This window comes from Humulus lupulus, chromosome 7 (assembly GCF_963169125.1).
Source record: "Humulus lupulus chromosome 7, drHumLupu1.1, whole genome shotgun sequence".
In the NCBI taxonomy this organism is placed as follows: domain Eukaryota; kingdom Viridiplantae; phylum Streptophyta; class Magnoliopsida; order Rosales; family Cannabaceae; genus Humulus; species Humulus lupulus.
In genome coordinates, this window is record NC_084799.1 from 204,635,479 (window position 1) to 204,654,664 (window position 19,186).

A 19,186-nucleotide genomic window follows, 5' to 3' on the forward strand; every position below is an offset into this window, starting at 1 on the left:
TTGAGTGCAAGGCCGAGAACGGCAAAGGGCAGGGAGCGGCGTTGAGCACGTAGAGTGCAAGTTGCCAGGGCAGGTCCCTAAAAGGATACCTGGGATATCATCACGGCGTGGTCCGCGAACCCAGGGCTTGGTAAACGCCTGGGACGGCTAGGCCGTATGTGTTTATCCCATTGGTGGCTTGTTTATATGCATGTTACGTGTGTTGCATATGTTGTCCGTTTGTGGGTTTTCTTGCTGGGCTTCGGCTCACAGATGCTCTGTGGTGCAGGTAAGGGAAAAGAAAAGGTCAATCAACCATGAGTACAGCAGGCGTGAGGTGGCGTGTACATGTTTGGCCAGCCTGGCTGCCACAGCCAGAGGTTTTTGGGAGATGCTTTTAAATAAACCTAGATTTTTGTCGTCTAGTCAACTTGGTTCAATTTATATGTTGTAAATATTTCTAAACTGTATTTTGGGATCCCAAGTGTAAAGCTTTTATGATTTTCTATGGAAATTATTATTTTCTAAAGTTTTTCTTTTGTTTATAGCTTAATCACTCTGTTTGATCTAAAACCTTGATTAGCGAGTTGAAAGCACGTTTTTAAACTCACCTAGTAACGGCTCTAAGGAGTTAGGGCTTTACAGCATGTCTACTAACTAAAATCCCTAGCACTATCCTTAAGTCACAATATCCTTTAGTCAACCTAATGCAACAATTCAAGTCACAATATAATTACATAATTAGACAAATAGGAAAACAAGGTTGTACGCATAACGTACATCCTATGCGCAAATGTCCACTCTTCTTACCTTAAGTAGTGCATTGTCCGTTGACATGTCCCGAACCACTTGTTGTGTCACATCGACGACCACTAGCTCCAAGACGTCCAATTACACAACGAAAATTCAGGAAAAATAAAAATAGGCGTTAGAGTTTTATTTCAAAACCTTAATTATCGAAATAATTTAACCATGAAATTTTAACGTGCATGACACATAAATTAAAAATTATTTTTCACAAAGGTTCAAACCATCATGTCACATATACCAACAATGATGTTTCTAACGCATGAATTCATATAAATACTTTTTATGTGAAAAATTACCAAAATGCCCTTTAATATCATAAATACATAAAAGATTCAATAATTTATAAAGATTATCATATGACAACAAAATTTAACAACCAACTTTCCAATACCCTAAATAATAAGCAAAGACTCATATAAGACCAGGAAAATAATTTTTAACTTTTATAAATTATTTTTCCTCAATTTCTCAAATAAAACCCAAATAATCAAAATAAATATACAACCAGCCCAAAAATTAAACTAACATATAGAACTGTATGTTATTGTAGTTGTGAACGTGCATATTGTAGTTATTTAGAGCATTCTACAAATTTTCAGGAAATTCTGAATAATTTATAATAACGAAAACTAGGTTCAAACATATTGTTTTCCACTCGCATAAAAAAAATTAATCACGAGTGCAACAACTTTTTTTAACTTAGTTTTCAGCACTGTAAATTATTCGGAATTTTCCGAAAATTTACCGAAAGTTCTAATTAACTACAATAAATACAGTTATAAAAAAAATCCCACCGAAAACTATTCACGTACCGAAAACACAAAATATATATATATTGTATTATGGTTGAAGTGAGAAAATTATACACTGTTAAAATTACACAAATTTGATTTTTGTGATGGTTGAGCACAATTTTTGTGAAAAATGTCTAGCATTTATATGCACTTCTCATCTTAAATAAATTAAATATCATTTATTTTTATTATTATTATTATATGTAATAAATTATTTCACCTGTTCAGTGTGGTTCTCCGTTGACGAAACAGAGCCAGTTTGAGAAACCCTAAAACTTTCTCTCTTCTCTACTCCTCTGCTTTACAATTCAGATTCCTCCGTTCAAGAGTTCTTCGCATCCAAAAAGTTTATTTGAAGGTATGGCATCGTCAAGAAATCATGAGGTCTTCTTGAGCTTCAGAGGGGAAGATACTCGCAACAACTTTCTGAGCCATCTGAAAGCTTATTTGGCCGAAAATGGAGTCGCGACGTTCACCGACGACGAACAAATCAGGAGTGGAGAATACATATCGCCGCAATTGATTCAAGCCATCGAGGATTCCAGATGTTCGATCGTCATAATCTCACCCAACTATGCTTCTTCGACTTGGTGCTTGGCTGAGCTCGTCAAGATTCTTGACTGCAAGGAACGAAATGGTCAAATTGTGATCCCAATATTTTATCATGTCGATCGATTTGATGTAGAAAATCAGTGTGGAGGTTTTGGTGAGGCGCTGGCTAAGCACGATGGAGATTCTCAAATTCAAAGCTGGAGAAATGCTTTAACTCAACTCGCTCATATACCTGGATTTGACTTTCAAGATGGGTACGTATATTAATTACTTGTCATATTCTCAAATATATATATATATATATATATATATTTAAAACAAACTTATTGTGCATGCTTGCAGTGTTCATATTTGGGACTTTAATCTGCCCACTATATTAGTGATGATTAACGATAACTCCTAAGATTTAAATATAATCTAATCTAATACTTATTAAATTTAAATAAGTATAATCTCATATTAGATTCACTAATAACAACACGTTCTCTTAGATAATTGAGGTTTATAGATGGTGTGACAGTACGTATTAGATGTGTATATTAATGTGGTTAGTACAGCAGTACTCAAAATGATATATATAGTTAAATTAACAGTGATAAAATTTTTGTTTGTTTGTTTTATATATATATATATATTTGTAATAGTTAATTAGAGTTGTAAATGGAAGGTATATTACATATACACACTAAATTGGGGCAATATAATTGTGCTTAATTAATATAGTTAGTTTTATAATTGTAGTGGCTTAATTAGGGTAGTGTTATAAATAATGTTTTGGAGTTTTAACAATTATTGGGTGTTTGATGTACCGACCTACAATGACATCTACAATTACAGGAGGTCGGTTTATATTTAACTGACTTATTATGTATAGGTAGATTCTCGCACAATCGACCTACAATGACATCTACAATTACAGAAGGTCGGTTTATATTTAACTGACTTATTATGTATAGGTAGATTCTCGCACAATCGACTTTTCATGTTTTTCTTTGACATGAATATGTGTTAAGTTTATGAATATGTGTTAATCAATCGGTTTTGTGTAAATCAAGTTATGAATATGTGTTAAGTCTGTTTAAAGAAAACTAATCTCTCTAGATGGTGATTGATGTCCAGATTATAGTAGTGAAATTATGTGTTTGGTTTAAAAATAATGTTGTTGAAATTATTTATTTATTTGTGTTGTGATGATGAAGAGATGAAGCAGAGTTGATAGGGAAGATTGCGGCCGCAGTTTCAAGTAAATTGATGAGTAATTCTACTACTGCATCGTTCAACTTCAACAACATCTACCGGGATATTTTCGGAATAAACTCCACTAGACTCAACTCTTACTATGTGTCCGCTCTACGTGGCCCTACACACTTTTTTTGTTGTTGTTTTTTTTTCAAGACCTTTTGCCTCCACTTGTATTCTCTAATATAATATTATTAATAATAATATAAATAAAATACTGATGTGGACGTGGATGTGGATGTGGATTGTGGATGTATTATAAATTAAAGGCTCCACTTTTCATGAATTCTTTACATTATTTTCTTAGTAGTTAATGCCATTTATTTGATTAATTTCTCCTATATACGTGTGGCTGGAGGCAAACATTTATGTGCTTCAAGGGAAGCTTGTCATATAGAAGATGTATTTATTACATTTAATATAAATATTCTCAATTATATGGGGATATGATTTGATCACAAAGTAAATGTACTCCAAATATCTGTAATATTAATTATGATAGCTTAGTCATAAATATACATATAAAGGGGGCTTGAGTCTCCGGGGATTTGCGGGTATGCAATATACTAGAACTACCGCGAGCTGAATATCTCCTCTCAGCTCATGTTTGGACAGCTGCTTCGATGTTCTGAGCTCGCGCTTCACAAGAAGCCTTCGAGCTGTCCACATGGATAATAAGCAGAAATCCTTACCTTGGTTATTTCCCGGTATATTTATTTGTCAGATGTACTCGAGCTGAGCGAATGAACTCGAGCTAAAACTAGGGTACTGTTAGGAGTATGTCCTAAAAGCATGTAAAAGATATTTATCATTTCAATGAATAAATAAATACAATGGTCCATTATTGTTATATTTAGATTATTAAATTATTGTTTAAATAATTTTATAAATATCAGAAAAATTATATATTCATTATTGAGAATGTGATCTTGTATTAGTACGAGAGAATTAAGATCACATGAATGAATAAAAATAGTCAACAACAACAAACTGAAGTTATGGAATTTTTTAATTGGGGTTGTAAGTGCGGTTTACTGAGTATCATGTTGATACAAATAATCTAGATTTAGATTATTGATGTGGTAAGACATCTCGGTAAATGTGTTTTATATAATATGATTATATATGACAATGACCGATATGAATATAAGTCTTTATCCAAAAACCATTTAATAATAAAGACTTGTAATTCATATCATAATTGATGATCATTTATAGATCAACCTAAATCATGAGTGTTCATGAACTCCTGTTTATGCTTATTAAATCTTTTGATTCATTTGTTAAGGTCTCTTCATAGAATGGTGCTAATGACTTTTGTTTTGGAGATTTAATATCATGGATGGCCGGGATCATGTATCAACAATACGAAATCTAATCTTTCCTAACGGATCGTATATTAGTTCCCCTAAGGGTTAATTCTGGAACTGAATGATTTTGAGCTCTGTTGACCCTCGTTTTGGCCAACTGACACGGAGTCAAATACTTGAAAGAAAATAACGTGATAATTAAGATCTAATGGAAAAAAGAAGACACCAAAGATTTATAGTGGTTCGGCCCCAAAGATTGGTAATGACCTACGTCCACTTAGTGCTATTATTAATTAAGAACTTCAAAGGCGTGATCAAAGAACTAGGGTTCTTGAGTTTCACAGACCTTAGAAGAAGATACAAAAATGATGGTTAATAGCAATATAACTCGCTTTTTTCTCTTAACAAGAGCTTTTTTCAGATTTTTTCCGAAGATCCTCACCTTGAGATATTTATTTTATAGATTATAATAATAATAAATGTAATTTTTAAAATTTAAATGAGATATTTATAAGATATTATTATTTAAATATAGATAAATATATTATTGTTAATCTATATATATTCTAAACATTCTCTGTTAATCTCATATTTTCCACGACTTTATTATTATTTTTTCTCTTCTTCTCTTTAAATTCTTTCAATTTCAATTTTCAATGAATTCTAATTCATATCTCCAAATTTGATTGATTTACATGTTAATGATAACACAATCCTCTCGGGTATTTATTCAATTATTAATGTTTGATAATCTTTAAAGTTTAAGTATTTATTCAATTATTAATGTTTATTAATCATTAAAGTTTTTATTTGATTCACGAGAATCTATATTTATATTTATTTATATATATATATAAAGAAGAGCTTCAAGAAGATTATGTGGCACTCTAAAATCTCTTCAAGTTATTCTTTCTATTTTCTCCTTTAATCTAATTTTTTGTTCATTTTATAGATTATAATAATAATAAATGTAATTTTTTAAATTTAAATGAAATATTTATAAGATATTATTATTTAAATATAGATAAATATATTTTTGTGAATTTATATATATTCTAAACATTCTCTATTAATCTCATATTTTCCTCTACTCTAATTTTTTTTTCTCTTCTTCTCTCTAAATTATTTCAATTTCAATTTTCAATGAATTCTAATTCATATCTCCAAATTACATGTTAATGATAACACAATCCTCTCAGGTATTTATTCAATTATTTATGTTTGTTAATCTTTAAAGTTTTTATTTGATTCACAGAAATCTATATGTGTATATATATATTGTTGACGTTGTTTTTCGTCAACAGTGAATATAGAGCACGAAAACAATAAATAGTTATGGCTAGAAAAATACAATAAAACAAGTAGGATTTTTTACGTGGTTCAGCAGTTAACTCTGCCTAGTCCACAAGTCTTTGTTATTAGAATTTAAGATGATTTTTGGAAATTCTTCAAGAATGAATTCTCCAGAGATTCTCTCAAGATCACAAAATTTCGGGTCGCTGCTTGCCATCCCGTACTCGCCAAAAACTCCGAGCCCAGAACTGCTGTTCTCTCGGAACCAACGTCTGATTCGTGAATACGATCTCGCGCGCGAACAGGAAGAAATCCGAGCTCATTATCGCTGCCAAATCGTCGAGGTCATAGAGAAGAAGAGAAGAATCCTTCGAGAGGCGCTTTATCCGGAATCTGGTTCAGGGCCCAGACTGATCCCCCTTGATCCTAGGTTAAAGGTGACGATCGCATACAACCCGGGAGAGCTTCAATTCTCACTGATGGGGGAGCCTTCTACCTCGCAGCCAAGGAGAGAATTTTTCGAGGCCGAGCACTTCTGAAGCTCGGTTACCTCGCTAGGTCAGATAAACGATATCTTGGACTTTCATGGTATAAGACTGTCAGGCTCGCTAAGGTGTTGAGCTCCTACCTCCCAAGAGCGAAGCTGCCGCGCCCCAGGAGATGGAAATCCTGACAACAGGCTGAGGTATGCGGCTTGGAGCCAGGAACATATGAAGGCAGGAGCGATACTGTCTTTGAAGTCTTTCTTCAAGGACTTCACAGACTTCGTTGGGTTGGCTCCATTCCAACTCAACACTAATTCGTATAGGGTTTTATCTGCCCTGAAGTCGATATACAACGAGCTGAAGTGGGAAGGACCCACGCCAGAAGAGATCTTGTATCTTTTCTGTTTGAAAAGCAATCCCTCCCGAGCTCGGGGAGGAGATGGCTTCTATTACCTTTCGAGCTACCCGAAGGAGAAAAAGATGTTTGAGGATCTTCCCAATCATCCTCCAGATTTTAAGAAGGCCTTCTTCTGGACGGATGGCCTGTCTCCGTCACGATGCTATTCCTTCAGACGGATCCGTAAGTACCCCAACCTCCTTTATCTCTGTGCTCGAACTTTTGTCTATAGGCTTGCACTTAGTTGAGTTGTATTTTATTTTCCAGCCAACTATCATCATCCCACTCCTTCTGACGAGATGAAGGAGCGTAGAAAGACCCTGCTCCAACTCCCTTATGGCAGGAGATCACTCTCATACCTTTTGCATGAAGGTAAACTTCAAGCTTGCGGGCTCTTGGGAGATGGCCAGTCCACCTTCGACTGGTCTAACAAAAAATACGACCGCTGGGAGCTCGTTCCCTTGCCAACAGGCATCCTTCCCCCGAGAAGAGAGGTGAGGCCCCCATGTAACGCCCCAAACTCCAGGGACCGTTACGGTGTGCCTTGTAAACAGTGTTAAACTCGCTAATCGAGTCATTTGGCCAAATCGTGTAACTAAGTATGATTAGCGGTTTAGGGTTTAAACATTTTGGTTAAGATGTAACGTTTCACTAGAACGTTTAATATATACATTGGGATCCCGAAAATATAATTTCAGAGTCTATTACAGAAAATATTTACAACAGGCCGTTCTAAGCGGCAAAACAGGGTTCAACCCTAGTTCCACTTTAAACCTCGGCCGTGGCGGACGAGCAGCTGCATATGTACACGTCATCACCTAAGCTCTCCAACTCAAGGATGGTCCAGCTTCCTCTTGCCTTTACCTGCACCACGTAGCACCCGTGAGCCGAAGCCCAGCAAGAAAACACAATAAAGCATGATATAATATCAACAACGATCATAATAACCATTCAGGACTATCAGTCCAAGCAAATAGGTGACAATAGCCAAAAGTCACAATGATGAGCATCGCTCCTTCTAGCCATGTGACGATAGGGTCACCAGGGCTCAACTGACAAGTGATCCTTTCATAAGTTTGATTAGGACAGGTGCATGGTGAATGGTCACCAACATAACCTTCCTCCTGACCCTAGAGTCGTGCTATGGACAGCGTCCCTTGGCCATGTGACAAACAGTCACCGGGGTCATATACCTTGGCCATAAACATCTGGTCATAGACCAGGCAAGCGCTTATAAGTTCTTCGACTTTAGGGTCGGTCTAGCATTAATGCCATAGAGCCATTCAATGCGTGATTCTCGACTTTAGAGTCGGTCCCTGACTAGTCAGTGTCTTTCACTAGTAAGACATGCCACCAATCACATATCACATATTCCATATCCATAAACGAGGTATTTAGCATGCTTACTAAACAGGTATTAGCACTATTAGGGCCATGCATAAACACAGAGGCTCAAGCTCTGAACAATATCACACTCAGTATATAAGGCATGTCCCAATCACATGTTTCTCATGCATCATATGCAATATATCCAACAATCCAACATGCACCAATAACAGCCATGCATGTCACGTTCCATAGCCAACCAACACGCATCAAGTATAGCCATGCATGTCATACATAATAATCAACCGACATGCATCAATTATAACCACGCATGTCATACTCAATAATCAACCAACATGCATCATAATAGCCATGCATGTCATACATAATAATCAACCAACATGCATCATAATAGCCATGCATGTCTCATTTACACAGGGTGCAGTTTTCTTACCTCAAAGTCGAGCTAGAACGATTAAAAGAACAACCCTTGAGAACGATCAACTTTTAGTCCTTTAGCGGTAACCTAGTCATAACCAAATATAAGGTATCATCAATAAAAATGATCAACATAAGTTCCCAAACCAATATCTAGCCTCCGGGACATCAATCCCCACTTAACCGGGTACTAGGATCAACCCCAAGGCCTTAAGCTAGCATCCCTAGGCCAAAAACCCACTTTTGGCCAAATCTGCTTTGATGGGCCGCGGCTCACCATAGCCATGCCGCGGCTCACCCCCTGACAGAGGCATAATTCCTCCCAGAAACACACTCAGGCCGCGGCACACCACACACAGGCCGCGGCACATTATGCAAACCAGTAACAGTCAGATTTTTCTCCCCTGCGTTTTCTTCGAAACCAACCCTTCAAACTTGTCCCAAACCTCAACCTAACACCCAATTCAATCACTAAACATTATCAACAACTCACCCATATCAAAACCCAAAGTAAACATCAATCAAACTTTCATTAATTCCAATCATCTACCAATAAATCACAAGCTGAAAGTTTAAACCCAAAACAGAGTATACAATGAAACTAGTGGCTGGAACTTACCTCAAACTTGATTTTGAATCCCCTTTAATGGCTGAATCATGTCCCCAAACTCCCACCTTGGATTACCTAGCCTAACTCCTCAATTTAGGCTCTCAAAATTCAAAGAAAAACAAAGGAGAAAGCATGTACGGGAGAGAAGAAGAAGAAGATGAGGATGGGGCTCTGTTTTTTATTATGTATTTTCTACAGCCTTTAAGTCATATATATCCTTAGGGTGATATAAATCCTTAGGGTCAAAAGACCATAATGCCCTTAGGCCAAATAAACCCCTCTAAAAGCTTCCGAGGGTAAAACTGTCCTTTCTCGCCTATCTTGTTAATTATAATTAACGCTCTCCAATTCCCGCTATTCTCAATATTCCCAAATACCAATAAATCATATCACATTACCCTTTAATTCCCGGTAATGCTCTAATCATTAAATTCACCCCGAGTCTCACCCCGAGCCTCAAACTTAAACCCGTTATGACTAGACCGAACACTTACATCTCATGATCGTCTCATGTCGATTAGCTCGAACCAATCCACCTTATAATGTGGCTATATTAATTAATCACAATCATGCACCCAAAATATACAATTACGCCCACAGTGGCCAAATTACCAAATTACCCTCATAATTAACATATGAGCCCATATGCATGCATTCACCATCATATAATAGTATAATTCACGTAAACATGCATATAATCATTAAATACTATAATAAATCAATTATGGCCCTCCCGGCCTCCTAACCAAGGTCCTAAACCTTATTAGAAAATTTGGGACATTACACCCCACCTCCAGTTCACCGAAGGAGCCCGCAATTAGGGAATGAGGCCAACGATGAAGCCTCGAGCTCGGGCTCGGATGATCAAGGTACAGTCATCCTAAGCTCGAAAATGTGGTCCCCCACCTTACTAAAACACAAACCTGATAGGTTAGTGTTGTGCGAGGATGATAGGAACCACTTCTATGTGTGGACTTGGGTAGATGAACGGGTTCATAGGTTCGATAGCTGGCTCGGGCAATAAGATACCATGTATAGTCTGAACGAGGTATGGAACGGAATAGCCGTCCAATACGGAACCAATGACTATAGGGACCTTTCGAGGTTGACGTCTACATATAGGGAAGGTACTCCCCCCGCCTCTTCTGAAGATGGGGGAATTTCTTGGTCTCCAAGCTCAAGCTCGACGAAGAGTTCCAGTTAGGTTTTTCTCCACTTGCCATTTTTATCACTTTGCATACTGGTGTGATGTTGAGTTACTTTTTATATATTCCTTTCTTTTTTGTTAACTCTATTGCGGTGTGACTGTGTAGGTGAGATTGACTCCGACCTCGACAATATCCTTGAGAATGGCGGTGCCAAGAGGAGTAAGCGCCCCAGGGGGTCGCGAAAGATTGACCGGCCTGCCAAGGTCCTTAAGGGGACCGAAAAGACACCTCCTCCCCCAGCTCCGCCTGTCACGAGCTCCACTGTGGTGCCGACTTCACAGGTCAGTGCCTCCATTATGGCCGAGCCTCAACCTCCTGTATTGGTTCACCCGACGCTCGGTCCACCTCCTAAAAAGCCTTCTGCTTCTCTAACCCACAAGCTGTCGGTTTCTACTCACGTTGAGGAGTATGTAATTGACAATGCTAGTGGATCTCATGGGGCTACGCTGGGCTCGGACGTCTTGTCCCAAGTGGGCCAGAGCTTTAGCAGTTTTGATGCTCCCCAATGGAAATTTTTGAACAACGCCCGAGACTGCACCGCCCTCTACGAGAAGAGTATCGAGCTTGCCGCTGCGGTAACTTTTTTTTTTTCGCCTTTAGCTATATTTATAGATGGTCCGAGTGCTAATGATGATTTTTTTTTTTTTGTGCCAGACTCTTGCTGTTTCTGCCCAGCTCAACTATAAGTTGAACAACGAGATCCATTCGAGCGAATCCTATGCTCAGGAGGCGAAGGATCTTCAACTCAAACTTAGTGATGAACTAAGGGCAGCAAATGCAAAGCTTGAGGAAGGAGCCGAGGAGCTTAAGGCCAAGGCATCCGAGCTTGAGAAGCAGAATGCTAGGCTTGCGGAGCTTGAGAAGCATAATGCTAGGCTCGCGGAGCTTGAGAAGGAGAACACTCGGCTCCAAGAGGCTAATAAAAAGCTTGAAGAAGATGTTAGGAGTGTGTCCTAAAAGCATGTAAAGACATTTGTTTTTTCTGTGAATAAATAAATACGATGGTTTATTATTATTGTCATATTTAGATTGTTAAATTATTGTTTGAATAATTTTGTAAATATCAGAAAAATTCCATATTCATTATTGAGGATGTGATCTTGTATTAGTACGAGAGAATTAAGATCACATGAATGAATAAAAATAGTCAACAACAACAAATTAAAGTTATGGAATTCTTTAATTGGAGTTGTAAGTTCGGTTTACTGAGTATCATAATGATACAAATAATCTAGATTCGGATTATTGATGTGGAAAGACATCTCGGTAAAGGTGCTTTATATAATATGATTATATATGACATGGACCGATATGAATTAAAGTCTTTATCCAAAAACCATTTAACAATAAAGACTTGTAATTCATATCATAACTGATGATCATTTATAGATCAACCTAAATCCTGAGTGTTCATGAACTCCTGTTCATGTTTATTAAATCTTTTGATTCATTCGTTAAGGTCTCTTCAAAGAATGAGGCTAATGACTTTTGTTTTGGAGATTTAATATCATGGATGGCTGGGAACATGTATCAACAATACGGAATCTAATCTTTCCTAACGGATCGTATATTAGTTCCCTTAAGGGTTAATTCTGGAACTGAATGATTTTGAGCTCAAATCTATAATTAGATTATAGATTAATTATTCACTAGTGAATTAATGGTACTTAAGGAATAAGAAGTAAATTAGAAAGGTTAAATGGTAATTCTTCCATTCTAATTTATGAACTAATTAATTAGAGGGTTGAACTATTGTAAGATGGTTATATCAATGGACAACTTAAGAAAAAGATTTCTGTAAAAGTATATCTATAACATAAAGAGTGCAATTATGAATTTATAGTGGAATAATATCAGAATTAATAAATTAACTATTATAATTAAAGAGTTTAATTATTTAGTTTCAATTTATTGGAGCTTAATGTTATAGGTCCATGGTCCCCGAAATGGCTCAAACAATCACTGTCAAAGGCAAATACAAAAAATGGGCAAAAAGGACTTATGTGATAAGTAAAATATTTTTCTATGTATCAAACATAATTATTGTTTAATTATGTGTGATTAATTAATTATTTGATTTAATAAAAATATAATTAATTTTGAATTAATTTATTTTTGGGATTTTTGGTATTTAAATAATAATAAAAATTGGGAAAAATCACATGCCTGCACAGGCATGTGGTACACGTGTGGCACAGTGCACAGGCACTGTGCTACACGCATAAGAGATGGACTTAGTCTCTTGATTCCACAATTTTAGTTATTTAAATATTAAATAAATAATGAGATATTTTAATATGATTAAAATATTATTATTTAAACAAAAATCTGATAACTGATCAGTTATTTTGAATTTGTTTAAAATAACAAATATTTTAATATACTGGATATTATTAAATATTGGATATCAGTTTTCACAGAACGTAATTTTTCAGGGATAGAAAAATATCTAGGATTCTCTCAAAGAAAAGAGAACAGTGACAAAAACAAAGGTCATTGTTCTTCACAAAACCTAGGTCCAAACTTGATCAGATCTCATGTGTTGAGAACATCTGATAAATAGTTATTGCCTATTATTTGTATAGCGAGCCCACACTCGTTCTTTGTGTGCCTGAGAACATTTTGGAAGATCTTGGTGTGAGATCTCAAGGAATTTAGCCATACGAAAAGATAGCAGCAAGAAAAGACCTGAGGTAATTTTTCTATTCTTGTCCTTGATTCAATATATATATATATGAGTGTGAAGAAGTAGATCTAGAAATATTATGGGATTAATCTGACAATTTGATTGTAGTTCCGCTGCGCATAATCTCTAATTTGATCAATAAAAACCAACAAATGGTACCAGAGCCATCTTCACATATATATGTATTGAATCTGTGTGGGTTTAATTTTATGCATTTATTTATTTTGATGAATGAATGGATGGCTTAATGTGATTGAATGCGTGGGAATGTTGAATCGTTAATGGTATGGTGTTTTTGGGTTAGGATTTGTTTATGATTAGATCATTGTGTAAGCCACTAAAGGGCATAGGATTTATGTAATTTTATTTGATTTTCGACACCATAAAATTGTAATTCCGATCACACAAAAGTCAGAACGGAGCCCGGGATTTAGATTTCAGCCACCGCACCTCCGAGGCCGACCTCCGAGCCACTGCCGGACGTCGTACGGACGACCGTAAGGACGGGTCCGTACGGTTTCGTACAGTCCAGCCCGGCAGCCCCTGTTTGACGCCACGTGTCCCCGTCTGACTGGTCCATAGTTTTTTTTTTCTGAAATTAATCTGTTATTTTTTTAAAAAAATTTAAAATGTTTAAATATCTAAGCAGAGGCTAAAAAGCAATTAGGTAAATCACTTAAGAGAACAGTGACATAAACAAAGGTCATTGTTCTTCACAAAACCTAGGTCCAAACTTTATCAGATCTCATGTGTTGAGAACATCTGATAAATAGTTTATTGCCTATTATTTGTATAGCGAGCCCACACTCGTTCTTTGTGTGCCTGAGAACATTTTGGAAGATCTTGGTGTGAGATCTCAAGGATTCAGCCATACGAAAAGATAGCAGGAAGGAAGGACCTGAGGTAATTTTTCTATTCTTGTCCTTGATTCAATATGTATATATGAGTGTGAAGAAGTAGATCTAGAAATCTTATGGGATTAATCTGACAATTTGATTGTTGTTCCGCTGCGCATAATCTCTGATTTGATCAATAAAAACCAACAGAAGACAAGGCCGCCACTTTTGATATAATTGAGGGTGAAAAGGCTCGCCTCCTTGCCGAGTACAAAGAGAAAAAGGACCAGGCGGTTGATCTGGCAATGTACAGAATATGGGCCAATAACGACAACCTCGATACCAGCTTCCTAGGCCCTCTCGAGGCAAAGCTCCTAGATAAGTGGAATGCTCGGCTTGAGGCGGAGGAGGCTGCTCGGGAGGCCGCTAAGGAGGCTGCTCAGAAGGATAGTCATGCTATTCGTCCTGAGGAGTCTAGTGCTGCTGGTGCTGAGAAGGCTAAGGAGACTGCTCCTTCTTGAATCTCATCTCGGGGCTGTGTCCCTTTATTTTTATAATTGTTTTATTTTATGCCCGTAGGGCTGATACAATTTCTTTTTCTTTTCTTTTAATACTTATGCTTTACATTTCTTGGTTTGAAATATTTTGTACATTTTATATTAAAGAATCGCGTATGTTTGTTTATTCGTACAAACATAGTTTGGATTTAGGCTCGAGGCTCAATGCATTCATGCACAGTTTGCTCGAATTATCCGCTTCCGATCTCGTTATTCATCAAGGTCGGATATTACTTTAACCATGAACCCGAAAGTACTTGTATGGTGTGTGATGCAAACGATTTAGTTATATCTTATTGTTTAGTTACTTTTTCTCGTCCTCGGTTATCTCTCCGAGGTTATGAGTTCGAAACTATTTTTTATAAGATACTCCAGCCTCGATCTCGACTTATCTCGAAGTAGGTTGTTCCAACTTATCGTCGATTAGTTTTAGCTGGTTTGCTACAAACCTTTTAAGGTTGTGATTGGTTTGTAATCCATACACTTATATGTTTTTGATAATTTGGTTTTATCCAAATTGTCTTAGCCCACGTATTTGGTTATATCCAAACACTTATGTTTTTAGTATATTTTAATTTATTTTTCAAGCTGGTGGTATTTATATATATACCAATGATGCCCCCTTAATATCCTATGAATGTGACCATAGGTTATTAGATTAAGAGAGATTGCAAAAATAAATCATATCAGACGAAATAATTCTTTATTTAATAAAGTCCAAGAGTAGGCAAAACAATACAAATGGACAAGCATGGTTACAGGCGACATCCTTCCTACACTATTGATAGTAAGGTCTTAGGTGTTCGTCATTCCATGCTCGCGGTACTAGGCTCCCATCCAATCTCGCAAGCTTGTAGACACTGGGTCGGATGGCTGACTCTATCTGGTATGGTCCTTCCCAATTTGGTCCGAGCACGTCAGCTGCTGGATCTCGCGTTGCCAAAAATACACGCCTTAGCACCAGATCTCCCACACCGAACTTTCGATCTCGAACCCTCTTGTTGAAGTACCTGGTAGCTTGCTGCTGGTAGGCAGCGTTCCTCAGCTGAGCTTCGTTTCTTCTTTCTTCGATCAGGTCTAAGGTTTCTTTGAGCTGAGTGTGGTTCAAGCTTTGGTCATAAGCTTGAGTTCGAATTGTGGGAATCTCGACCTCGATAGGCAACATAGCTTCGCAACCGTATGCCAGAGAGAACGGGGTATGTCTTGTTGATGTTCGAGCTGTAGTCCTATATCCCCATAGGACTTGGGGCAATTCTTCGGGCCATCGTCCTTTTGCTTCCTCCAAATTTTTCTTTAGCGAACTTTTGAGAGTTTTGTTTACAGCTTCGACCTGGCCATTCTCCTGGGGATGAGCTACTGACGAAAAAATCTTTATTATTCCATTCTTCTCGCAAAAGTTGGTGAATAAATCGCTATCGAACTGGGTTCCGTTGTCGGACACAATTTTCCTCGGCATCCCATATTGGCATACGATGTTCTTTACCACGAAGTCAAGGACTTTCTTGGAAGTTATTGTTGCTAACGGTTCAGCCTCTGTCCACTTTGTGAAGTAATCTATGGCAACTACAGCATACTTCACACCGCCCTTGCCAATTGGGAGAGAGCCTATGAGGTCGATTCCCCATACCGCAAATGGCCATGGGGAAGTCATCATGGTCAGCTCGGATGGTGGAGCTCAAGGAATCGTGGCGAACCGCTGGCACTTATCACATTTCTTTACGTACTCGAAAGAATCCGATTTGATGGTAGGCCAGAAATAGCCTTGGCGTATGATTTTCTTGGACAGGCTATGCCCCCCAGTATGGTCTCCACAGAACCCTTCATGAATTTCTTCAATGATCTTCTTGGCTTTGGGTGGAGTCACACACCGAAGTAATGGCATGGAATATCCCCTTCTATACAGCTTTCCATCCAAAATGGTGTAACGGGAAAGCTGATACATTAACTTTCGAGCCTGGTTTCGATCTTTCGGAAGGACGCCGGTCTCGAGATATTCGACTATTGGGGTCATCCAGGTAGGCTCGGAATCAATCATACACACCTCTTCCTGCTCCAACTCGTCAATGCTAGGCGCCGAGAGATGTTCTATTGGCACAAGATTTAGCTCATCACTCTCGGTGGAAGTAGCGAGTCGAGCTAAGGCATCTACATTTGAGTTTTGATCTAGGGAACTTTTCGATCGCATAAAACTCGAAATGTTCCAATGCGGACTTGGCCTTTTCTAAGTAAGCTGCCATTTTCGTGCCACGAGCCTGGTATTCTCCCAAAATTTGGTTCACCACAAGCTGTGAGTCGCTGTAGCAATGTATGGCCTTAGCTTTGAGCTCTTTGGCTATACGGAGTCCCGCTAGTAAAGCCTCGTATTCGGCCTCGTTATTTGATGCGTTGAAGTCGAATCTTAATGCAGAATGAAATCTGCTTCCTGCGGGAGTAATCAAAATGACCCCTGCCCTCGATCCATTTTCGTTAGATGACCCATCGACGTAAAGTTTCCATAGCTCGTGGGCCGGGGTTATAACTTCATCGTTGGTCATGCCAGTACACTCCACTATAAAGTCCGCTAGGGCCTGTGCCCTAATGGTCGTCCTCGGGTGGTAGGTGATCTCGAATTGTTCGAGCTCAACTGCCCATTTAAGAAGTCGACCTGAAGCTTCTGGCTTAGACAAGACTTGCCTCATCGGTTGATCGGTTAATACATGGATGGGGTGCGCCTGAAAGTAGGGTCGTAATTTGCGAGATGAATGAATTAAGCTGAGAGCTAGCTTTTCCATCAAGGGGTATCTCGATTCTGCCCCCAGTAATCTTTTACTGATGTAATATACGGGCCTCTGTACCTTTTCCTCTTCTCGCACGAGCATTGCACTTATTGCATGTTCGGTAGTGGCAAGATACAAGTATAGTACTTCTCCCGTAACAGGTTTTGATAAGATGGGGGGTTCTGCGAGGTGCTTCTTAAGCTCCTGGAAGGCTAGCTCGCATTCTTCCATCCATTCAAATTTCTTGCCTCCCCTCAACAGATTGAAAAACGGAAGACAACGGTCTGTAGATTTAGAGACAAACCTACTTAGTGCCGCCATCATGCCGGTCAAACTTTGGACATCTTTGTGTCTTCGAGGTGAGGGCATGTCGATTAGGGCCTGGATCTTGTCTGGGTTAGCTTCTATCCCACGAGCGTTTACAATGAAGCCCAGAAATTTTCCAGATGATACCCCAAAGGAGCATTTCTGAGGATTAAGCTTCATGTTATACTTCCGGAGCACGGCAAAACACTCTTCGAGGTCGTCAACATGGTTATCGTTAAGTTGAGACTTGACTAGTATGTCATCAACATAAACTTCCATATTGTTCCCTATTTTCTCCGAAAACATTATGTTCACGAGCCGCTGGTATGTGGCCCCAGCATTTTTGAGCCCGAATGGCATGACGTTGTAACAATATAGTCCTTTGTCTGTTATAAAACTCGTATGTTCCTGGTCAGGTGCATGCATGGGAATCTGGTTATATCCAGAATAGGCATCCATGAACGACATCAGTCCATGCCCTGCCGTGGCATCCACGAGCTGGTCAATCCTTGGTAAAGGAAAACAGTCCTTTGGACAAGCTTTGTTGAGGTCCGAATAGTCAATGCAGGTTCGCCATGTCCCATTTGGCTTCGAGACCAACACCGGATTGGCCACCCAGTCAGGATAAAAAGCATCCCTAATGAACCGGTTTTCTTTTAACCTGTCGACCTCCTCCTTCAGTGCCTTTTTCTGTCGTCATCTAGTTGTCTTCGCTTTTGTTGCTTCGGTGGGAAGCTTTTATCGATATTCAGTGCGTGGCTCGCTATGTTCGGACTTATTCCAACCATGTCCGAATGTGACCACGCGAAGACATCCTGGTTTTTCTTCAAGAAGCAAATTAATTGCTATTTAGTTTCCTCTTGGAGGTGTTTCCCGACCTTTACTGTTTTGGAAGGATCTGACTCTTCGAGCTTTTCTAATGGTTCGAGGTCAGTTTTCTCCTCCACCCTTAGGTTGATCTTCTCATCTATCTCCAAGATTGTCCCATCTTTGTTTTGAATGATTATGAGTGCCTGTGCACTCGTCTGTTTCTTTCCTCTAAGGGAGATGCTGTAGCATTCCGTTCTAGCCAACTGGTCTCCCCTCAACGTCCCGATGCCACTAGGTAGGGGTGAGCATCTAAACCGGCAAACCGCGGCGACTGACCGCACCGCACCGCACTACAGCGCAAACCGCGGTGTCAAAAGTGGAATGGTTTGGTATGGTTTGTATCTTAGCTAAACTGCACGGTGCGGTGCGGTGCGCGGTTTGGCGGTGTGAAATTTTGGTTTGCATCACACCGCACCGTATACTTATAAATATGTTAAAAAAAAATTAAATTTTACATGTATACTATATTTTAGTAACCCAATATGAAACTAGGGGCCCACTTAAATTAATGTATAACCTTATTCTCTAACACATCATACACAACAACAAATCTTTCCTCTCTCATCTCATTTGCGCCTCCTCCCTATCGCCATCTCTATCTCACACATTTTTTAACACACTTACACCATGGAAAACAACCCAAACCACACCGCAAAAAATGGTTTGGTTTGGTCGGTTTGGTGCAACGAAATCACACCACACGGTGTGTTCTAGCTACTACACCGCACTTGTGG

The 19,186-nt window shown here is 38.5% G+C and overlaps 1 protein-coding gene across 1 annotated transcript; it reads left to right on the plus strand.

The window, feature by feature from the left end:
- The first annotated feature begins 1,813 nt into the window (after positions 1-1,813).
- LOC133789179 (toll/interleukin-1 receptor-like protein) lies at positions 1,814-3,667 on the plus strand. The gene is made up of 2 exons (XM_062226937.1): positions 1,814-2,389; positions 3,335-3,667. Exons 1-2 carry the CDS (start codon positions 1,944-1,946, stop codon positions 3,561-3,563), a joined length of 675 nt encoding a protein of 224 aa, XP_062082921.1. The 5' UTR covers positions 1,814-1,943; the 3' UTR covers positions 3,564-3,667.
- Positions 3,668-19,186: the final 15,519 nt, after the last annotated feature.

Excerpts from the sequence above, each read along its gene's own strand:
- LOC133789179 (XM_062226937.1), top strand. The coding sequence starts at position 1,944 with ATGGCATCGTCAAGAAATCATGAGGTCTTCTTGAGCTTCAGAGGGGAA. Across the intron at positions 2,390-3,334 it reads GGATTTGACTTTCAAGATGG|AGATGAAGCAGAGTTGATAG; the intron begins GTACGTATATTA and ends GTGATGATGAAG.